General features: G+C 38.1%; 2 protein-coding genes across 3 annotated transcripts in view; both read left to right on the top strand.

Annotated features, from left to right (window-relative positions):
- Positions 1 to 8,816, top strand: part of LOC134821714 (uncharacterized) — a 46,985-nt gene extending 38,169 nt beyond the window's left edge. For both annotated transcript variants that reach the window (XM_063832447.1, XM_063832448.1), the window contains exons 18-22: positions 2,516 to 2,646; positions 6,267 to 6,489; positions 6,810 to 6,971; positions 7,098 to 7,183; positions 7,365 to 8,816. In XM_063832447.1, the coding sequence (XP_063688517.1) occupies positions 2,516 to 2,646; positions 6,267 to 6,489; positions 6,810 to 6,971; positions 7,098 to 7,183; positions 7,365 to 7,520 (758 nt within the window). In that variant the 3' untranslated portion in view covers positions 7,521 to 8,816. The remainder of the gene's footprint in view (positions 1 to 2,515; positions 2,647 to 6,266; positions 6,490 to 6,809; positions 6,972 to 7,097; positions 7,184 to 7,364) is intronic.
- Positions 80 to 1,985, top strand: LOC134822115 (neuropeptide FF receptor 2-like). The gene has a single exon (XM_063833011.1). The coding sequence runs from the start codon at positions 679 to 681 to the stop codon at positions 1,831 to 1,833; it is 1,155 nt and encodes a 384-aa protein (XP_063689081.1). The 5' UTR covers positions 80 to 678; the 3' UTR covers positions 1,834 to 1,985.
- Positions 8,817 to 9,713: the final 897 nt, after the last annotated feature.

Here is a 9,713-nt window from a genome sequence, read left to right on the forward strand (position 1 = left end):
TAGTTCTGGCAACTCTATGGTTATACATTTTTTCCTTTTTTCCTGCGTGTGCCAGATATATTTCTTGTATGACGTATTCTTCTACAGTCCACAGAACATTGTCATGGCCCTTATTCTCACTTCAAAGGAAGAGGTAAAACAAATACTAATTGGTTTTCACTTTTCTCTATGATGATATTAGGCTACTAAATTTTAAGTTGAGTACTAAAAGCAAAGATATCTAATATATCATGACTTTCTCAAGAAGTAGGACATAGATCAAAGAGCATGGGCAATGGCACTGGGACTACCAAATTAATTGTTTCATTTCTTAGCTTCCTTTGGCAGTCACAGGCTGCTATTACAGTATTACTTTTAACCAGTAATCTCATTTGACTAATTCGTGTAATGTGGGCTCTTTTGAGAGATTTCTTGATTAATACTTTATCAGTTACCGATTTAGAGAATTAATGGTTGAGATCACTGATAATTATGGCCTGACAGTTTTCTCGTTAGACGGTAGACACGCTAGGAGCTCTGGACGAATTTTTGACCGTAAGATTGATTAAAAGTGGTCAGGTAATGATTGACTGATCTGGGAATCTCTAAAAAACCGCCATTCCAAATCGAAGCACTATAATCAATTAAATAATTGTTAATAAATTAGCAATCTCCTGAACCTTCCTCTCGTCCAGAATAATGACACACCAGGACAACATGACATCAGGACTACATGAACACCGTAGTGAACGTTACATCTGGATCCTCTTCAACACCATCGTCCTCCTTTCCTCCCTGATCGGAGACACCGTCATCCTGTACGGGACCATCAGACACAACGCTATCACCCTGCACAGAGTTGTAGTGGTCCTCATCCAGCACCTCGCAGTATGTGATATATTCCTAGCTGTCTTCAGAGTCTTCCCCACCATTGTGTCTCTCATCACGGACAGATGGGTCTTTGGGACGTCTCTCTGCTACCTCAATGACCATGTACATTGGTTGTGTAACCCCCTGGTGATGGCCCTGACATGTGCTCTCTCCATTGCTAAGTTCCTGTCTGTAAAGTTCCCGTTCCGAGCTGACACCTGGACCAGGAAACAAGCTCACATTGCATGTTTCGTCCTCTGGGGAGTCTGTCTTATCTCACCTTCTCAGCTGATCCGTGCAGTCTACAGTAAACAAAACTCAATGCATTTCTGCTACATTGACTACTCCTGCAGCTATAACATGTCCATCAATAACACTAATGCTCCCACATGGCTGTACTACTCTACTTCTACTTTCTTGCTTATCTCTCCCATTCTTATCTCATTCCTCCTCCTCTCCACCTGCACACTCCTACTGGCTCAAGCCTGGAAAACTGCTCGCAGATACCGGCAACATCTCCGCTGGCAGGGTATTTTAACAGTCACGCTTACCACTGCTGTCTTCTTTGTCTCCTTGGGACCTTACTTCATTGTCAAAACAACAAACGATACTGTTGAATACCATATCTCAACTCAGAGAGCCGTGGAGTTTCTTCAAAACATCAACATTATGGCAAACTTTTTTGTGTATTCTCTAACGGTGAGGAGTTTTAGGCGGTTTCTGATGAGTATGTGTGGGGTGGGCAGGGTCAGCATATCAGTTACCCGGACTGCTGATAACCAATATAGTCACGTGTATTTGTCACAAAGACAACGTTCATTGCAGCCCATGAACGTGTCACCAAGAAAACGGGAACGTTCATTGCAGCCCATGAACGTGTCACGGGGAGGTCGTCATCCGAGTCACATGGCTGTTTTATCAGTGATAAGAGCAGGACAGAGTCGGCTGCGAACACAAGACGTTCTAAATCAATCATCTGTGTGAACATCGAACGTTTGTTTGATTTTAACATCATGGTAGTACTATATATTTCTTAATTTTATCTTTTTATAATACACTTTATCGGACGTTATTTGACCGGACATTGGGTGAACGGACATAAAAATTAACACTAGGGCCTCCAGCGTCCAATTATTGTCCGTTCAAATAAAGTCCGATAAGGCCAGCTATATTAATGTTGTAGTGTTGTAATTAGTTTAAAATATGCTATTTTAGGTGATATTACGATACGTTAAACGTTTCACTTAGTTTCCTGATTCCAGTGTTATGCAATATCGTTATTATTTTCTACAATCATTTTTTCTGTACATTTTGATCGTTTCTTTGTTCACAAAATATACGAGACACTGCTATGGTTTTTTTTTTCCTTCATATTAAGATATTAGCTCGCCCAAACAATTTAGTCGGCAGCCTGGAAACAATAACTTTTAGTCTATGAACTCTCTTAAAAACAATGACTTTCGACTTTCCCAAACTATAAATACTTAGTCGTTAACCTACAATAATAAAATTTAAAATCATAGGAAGACCCAAACGCGAATTTCATAGATATCTATAATCAGTAATCTACAACCTTTCCCTACTTTTAACTTTTACTTTCAACACTACTATATAACGAATAATTCCTACTTTTAACCTCAATAAATTTAATAAAACTATTCTCCAGGTGTGTACCAATGTATAGTGGAGAACAAAGAACAGATGCGGCAGGCTACTGCGTACGTTGACGTGGAAAAAGGGATGTCTTATGATGTGTACTATCCTCAAGAATATAATGTCATTACTAATAAGATGAAGGTTTGCTAATTTGATATTTACTTTTCATACAGCTTATTTATACTATTACTCCTGTATATTATAATTAAGATATGACATCATTACTAATAAGATGAAAGTTTGCTAATTCAGACATAATTTTGGTCAATACATATAACATCCAAAATATTAATTCTCGATCGACAGGCTTTTTAAAATGACTGAAATTGTCTTCTCATATATGCAGCGTACTGAGTTATTTGGGATTTGAGTGAATATTACTATTAATTATTATTATCATCCAGAAATTGATGTAAAATTCGATTTCAAGAGAGCGGTTGAACAAAATACTAGGGGACTGTTATAGGGACTGTAGTAAGTAAAAATATCGGCTGTTATTTTAGCCGTTATTTTGCGATAGTCTGGGGGCTGGGGGGGGTTTGGCAATGCCCCAAATGGCATTAATATCAATTTTCAGTCAGACAGCGTCTGATCAGAACCTTACCGTATTATCATACTGGGGTGCTAAGTGCTTGGAGCACGGTTAACGCACGATGCAGGTTACTTAAGGCACGGCTAAAGAACGGACACTTAACGCACGGTTTTGGCACGGTCAAAGCATAATGGGTTACCCAATTTTCTAAAAAATAGTGATGTTACAAATACATATAGATATCACCGCAGCCTTGAGGGCGGTACTAAATATTGCACGCGCGTGCGCGTGCAATATTTTATATCTCCACGAGGGCGCCAGCCCGAGGAGGAGATATTTTCGTATAGCACGGAGGGCCCAACGGGCCCGAGTGCTATACGATAGTTCCGCCCTCATGGCGAGGAATGATATCGTGTATATCCATGAGCGGGCGCTTCTCAAGTGTAGTTGTAATGCCACTAATTAGATGATCATTTACTAAGTTTTATAAATGTAAATATATCAACAATGTAATATATCCACAAGTGGGCGTTTATCACGAAGCTTCAGTTTCCAACAATCACAGCAAATTAATGTACAAGATTTCAGAAATTTTACGAGAAAATCATGTTGCTTTTAGTTTAAGATGTAGAACAGGCCAAAATGACTGACTATAGAACGAAAAACCGGCCGCTATCAAACAATGTTTCAGCTCATTGTTTCATGTACATATAATTTTATTGTAAACGATCAAAATATAGGCCCTCTCTCCCTCTCTCCCTCATCTCCTTATCTCCTTCTCACCCTCTCTCACTCTCTCCCTATAATCTTCCTTTCTCCTTCTCCCACTCTCCTTACCTCCCTCTCTCCCTCTACCTCTCTCCCTCCCTGAAACCAGAACAAGCACCGCCAGTCGCCACATAGCAGCTGCTACTACCACGTGAGTTGTCATTATCAGTTACCAGGGTAACCAGGGTTACCCGGGTAACCAGTTACTAGAGTTTCTGTAGCAGCTACTGAGTGACTGGACAATCAAAAGTAGTAACCCAGAGAGCTCGAGATCACAGTCTGATCATAGACATTGAATATGAAAGTTAAAGATCAAATTTAAATGGCAGTTTCAAAACAAAAACAGGGCAAAATATCTTTCGGGAACACAATAGAATAACACGTAAAATGTCGGCCTAAATTTCAAGGTTTATCAACTGAAATAGTGAACTGAAAATGGTAAACCCAAAACAATTAACGATACTGAAAAAATCACCGGCTTAGACTTAACGTCTCCACGAATTTGGTAACCATAGTAACAGTGTGTCACGTGTTAATTATGAGCCAATCATGGCAACCTGCGTGATATAAGGTAAGCTCAGAGTTCAGAGTTGATGTACATTCTTTACATCCACATATTGCCGTGGGAACTATTAAAGTGTGCTGTGTAGTGTGTAAGTGTGGATCAATAACACTGTTCAGTGTTCAGATTTCATGTCATCTGCTCACGAGATGTATCATCAGCCCTACCGGACACAAAAATATATCGCTACTGGACAAATTTCATGCGGGCTATATTGGCTGTATTGTTACTTGTCACGTTAATTGTCGTCTGCTCGCGTGCTGTATTTTAAGCGGGCTGGACGCGCACTGTGTCTTCTAACATCGGGCTGCGAGTGCTCAGATGACAAAATATAGCCCGCTGGTGGATATAAGCTCTGCACTTCTTGGGTTAAGACTGTAGTATGCCTATTGCTAATTCACTTAAAGCACAAATTTTTGCTTTTTTTGCGATTCACAATAAAAAATACTTTGTAAACCGAGACGGTGCCCGGGTGGTTCTAATAACCAATTTTAATCTTAACAACTATTATAGTTGAACTATATAATAAAAATAGTAGTAATCCCTCACAAGTCACAAGGGCACTGCACTCTCAATAGGAAAATGCCACACTGTGTAGATCAGCACTTAACGACGGAATTTAAACCTCATCTGTAAAATATTGCGAAAACTTAAATTTTTGTATGCTTCAACGGCCAGAAAGAATAATTCTACAAATAAAATTGTTTATCACAACGGGACAAGTCCACATCCTCTTAAGAACACTATCGTCCCTAATATAATAGCAAGACATGTATTTTAAAAATACACTCTAGTAAAAGCCTCACTCATCTCACTGATCTTTCTTCAGTATAAATTGTCCCTCCTTTGATGTAGTGGTGCTTGTTTGGATCAGCGTTCTTCTTATTTTGCAAGTTTTGAACAAGAAGTCTATGCTCAACTCGATCATCCAGTGAGCGGTCTGGACTAATGCAGACTGAACTAAACTTCGCTAACAGTCGCAGCTTTCGAGCTTGACTGAGTATCTGATAGGCTATACAGTATACTGGAACTGGACAGAGTAACCTTGACTGGCCGAGTAGTCTTCTCCTTCAACTTGCCAACTCTACTGAGCTCCATTGCTGGTTTCAGTCCAATCTCCTCAAATATGTCTCTGGCAGTTCTGTAATCTGTCCAAGTCTTTACTGGAATCTTCAGGCAAACCGAAAATCATGATGTTCTTGCTCCGGTATTCTGCTTGCACCACAGACTTGACGACTTCCTTCAAAGTCTAGGAGGTAACTAAACTTTCAGGTTGACAAACCATGACGTTTTCCTGAACTTCATCGCTGTACGATTTAAACTGACTTTCTACCGCGTCTTTGACGATGGTCTGCGCTGCCTGCAACTGTTTCTGCAACTGTTTTTCTTCGCAGTCAATTATTGATTCCTGAGCGCTGATAACCAATTTCTGATTCTCAATCAACTGATTCTTGATCTAGCTCATTACGTTTTTCATCTTCTTTAACTTGTCATTTTGAAAGCGAACCAAATGAAACGATTTTGACAGAAACGCTGCAAACATTTCTTTATCCGTTAAACTTAATGACCTTTTAAGCAAAAAATGTTTGCACTGTACAGAAGTCATGATGTCGAACTGATTCATAACTTTTGCCATCCAATCCTCAGCTTTAAACATAATACTGTCAATCTCCTTGTCGGCCACAGCTGCCATGATGCAAGGCTATAAAGCCACAAGGTGAAAGGCACAATATATCACCGTTAAACAAGGCGAGATAAGAAAGCAGATAAGAGAGCGAATTAAACAGACGTATGCTATTAGAGTATTAGTGTAGGGCTGAACTGAAATACACCATCTACTAATACAGGTGATATGGGTGAAAAAGTGGGAAATGTAAGTGCTAACACTATTTTCTCCAGATAGATGAAGCGTTCGAGCACTGTACTAAATGGAAACCGAAAGGGAATCTCGTCACTATCACAAACAAAAACGAAAGTGAAACTGTTTTCCGGTTGCTTGTAGAAGCTGGACTTACCAAAGCTTGGATAGGGTTAACAAGTGAAACTCCGCTACGGCAGGCTGGTATTTGGAAATGGCAGGCTGGTGATCATGTAACAGATGATTTTAGTTATTGGTATTCAGGTAATTTGCTTAGGTTACTGGTATTCAAGGGATCTGATACTTTTCTTCTTTTGATTGGTCGACGTCGACAGTAAGCCTTCCATACGGTGGCTTTCACAACGCGGTTATTCTTTAATAGTCAGACTGTTAGATAGTTCAGGTTTCCGTTTACATAAGTATTCTTTTGGTGCCATATAACGACTAATACTACCTTGTTCTAATGATCATTTATTACTAACCTTTTGGTTTTTACGCAAAGTACTTTCCTCGTGACAACTTAATTTTTCTGATCATGGTTTCCCACTCCCAAAACAACAAGCACGAAACTCAACCCTCCTCAGGAAATCCTGATAACGCGTTAGGAAACGAATCTTATGCAATAATGGACGTATCCCGAGCAGGCCATTGGTTGGATGTCAACAACGACCAAACATACGCATTTGTGTGCAGTAGATACACTGCTAAGTGTCCTTCAGTCGCCAAGTTCTTTAACAATTCAGCTAGTAAGATTCAGGGTATTTTTACCTTTTTTTTATAATTTTAACAGATACACAGAATTCGTCAGACTCTCAGATGCAGTTTTTATTATATTCTAATGAAACTTTAATTCTATGTTATCATTATTGCAGAGCCAGTATCAGGAAGCTTGGGACCAGCAGGTGGGGCTGAGCAGGAGTACGATGTGGGCAAAGTGATCGAGGTCACATGTGTTGACGTGAGTACTTTTTAATGCAGGGTTTTATTGGACAGGGTAGTGAAGTCAATGATCAATCCCGACATCGGGATTCCCGAATCGCGGGATTTCCCGACCGGGAAATTTTCTCAATTATTATTTTGTACTGGAAGCTCCAAAAGATATACAAAGATTTGGAGTAGTATTTACACTTTAACTTCAGGACGCAAGAAGCAACGTTCAGCTGAAGGTGACGTGCCAACCTAACGGCATGTTCTCTCCCTCTTCCGTTCCCTGCCCCGTCAGGTCACGAGCTCATCACGTGACGGGAATTAGTCACGTGATCGTGGGACTTTCCTTGTTTTTATTGTACCGGTGAGGTAGTGAGATATTGATTATAGGGATAGTTGGAGAGTTTGTTTGTTGTTTAAGATGAGTTGAAGGAATGGTGAAGATATGGGACCGATTGTGTTTGAAGAAGAAATTAACACTGACAAATGACACTCAGAATGTTGATTTTTGATCAAAATTGATTCCTTGAGGACATTGTTGGATAATACCTATTTATTGCTTAAATAATTTCGATAATGATGCTAAATTGAATTTTATCTAATAGTAATATTAATTTATTTTTGTCAACTGTAAGATAGCATTAGCATAACTGTTGTTAAATATTGTGAGTGATTTATTAAAGAACAGTTTTATAGCCCTCAGTCCAATGATTTCCAGAGAGGGTCATTGATCGATCGCCGATCATATTCCTAAATATTCGTTTAATTGGAATTTTATGTTAAATAGCACTATGCTAAAACTAAAAACATGAATTACTATCAGCCCTGATTCCAACCACTCTCTTTCATTTCGCGTGATAAAATTCGAATAATATTTTCGGTTGGCATGATTAGGGCAGACGATATTCTGATTGAATAAACTTGCTGTATTTCTTTATATGTTGTTACTTAAAGTTAAAAGCCGTTTTAAGACAAAACTAGTTCAAGTATACGATTAATAGTTTAATTGATCGTAACTCAAATGGACGTCCTACAAATTTGTTAAATAAGTGGATGTGTTCCAAATATCTACATTTATTTGTTGATCAAATGAACGGCCCTAATATTTTTATATCAGTATCATTCAAGAATATTAACGATTCAAATATTTAGTTTTCACATTATTTTGGGTGTTCTGGTAAACAGGATTGTTAGTGCAATCCTTAATTTGATTTTAGTTGTAGCTAAAATTGAGTTTAAGGATTGTTAGGTTACCCGAATTAGTGCTCATCACCAGTCACTATACTAGTAGAAATGTTAAACTGAATTGGTTTCAAATTTGCATAAATCATACAGTTAAGGCGTGTTTTATGTTTGAGATTGTTATTCAACGTTTACAGAAATGATCGCTTATGGAAGATAAAAACCAAACCAGTTTTCATTTACGACTAGTTGCTTTCTATAAGTATAACGGATGAGTACACATCTGGGCTAGATTATAGATTAATGATAAAACTAAACATTCTATCAAAAAATCACTACCTCTGCAGCGTACACGTTCCTATTATGTTGTTTGTTAATATTTTTTCGCAATTTCCAAGTGCAATGTATTTAAATGATAAAGTTAAGATTAAAATAAAATGTTCAATTAATGTTAATTTCTAATAAATATTTTAATTTTATCCAATATGTAATCTTCTTTATTTTCTCAGTATAGAACCTACTTAACCACTGACACTACCCACTATAGGGCACTTTAATACTAATCGTCCAGTGGATACCTCGGGTCCGGCCTTCACTTTTGAATATCAGTAGAACTCTCTATGCGAAAATACTATCGTCAAAGAACTGAAAATGAGACAGAGTTTGGGACAAAATGAATTTTACATTTTTTTCCCGGGATTTTGACTTCCAGTTCTTCAATTTGGTTTCATACCATCATCAATTAACTGACTAATTGGTCTCTGGGCAAAAATTCAATCCAATCTGTCAAATTCGTGTTCAGAAATTATCATATTTGAAAATGGGACAGAATTTGGAAAATATTAATTTTCGTTTTGTTAAACTTTCTGCAGTGAGCTTTCTCCGACCAAAATCAAACTTCCAGCACCTCAATCGTGTCATATGCCATAAGTAATTAACTGGCTAATTGGTTGCAGGTGAGAAATTCAGTCAAAACTGTAACATTTCGGTCTTGGAAATTTCATCTTCAGAAACTTTAAAAGGGACAGAGTTTGGGACAATATGATTTTACAATTTTATTCGGGATTTTGACTTCCAGTACCCCAATTTGGTTTCATACCATCATCAATTGACTGACTAATTGGTTTCTGGGCAAAAATTTCATCTAATCTGTCAAATTTGTGTTCAGAAAATTTAATATTTGAAAATGGGACAGACTTTTGAAAATACAACTTTTCGTTTTGTTAAGCTTTCTGCTGTGGGCTTCCTCCGACCGAAATCAAACTTCCAGCACCTCAATCGTGTCATATGCCACCTATAGTTGACTTACTAATTGGTTGCAGGTGAGAAATTCAATCAAAACTGTAAAATTTCGGTCCTGGAAATTTCATCTTCAAAAA

This window comes from Bolinopsis microptera, chromosome 10, assembly GCF_026151205.1.
Source record: "Bolinopsis microptera isolate Bmic1 chromosome 10, MBARI_Bmic_1.0, whole genome shotgun sequence".
Taxonomy (NCBI): Eukaryota; Metazoa; Ctenophora; class Tentaculata; order Lobata; family Bolinopsidae; genus Bolinopsis; species Bolinopsis microptera.

What these genes read in the sequence shown, in the direction of transcription:
- LOC134822115 (XM_063833011.1), top strand. Translation starts at nt 679, where the DNA reads ATGACACACCAGGACAACATGACATCAGGACTACATGAACACCGTAGT.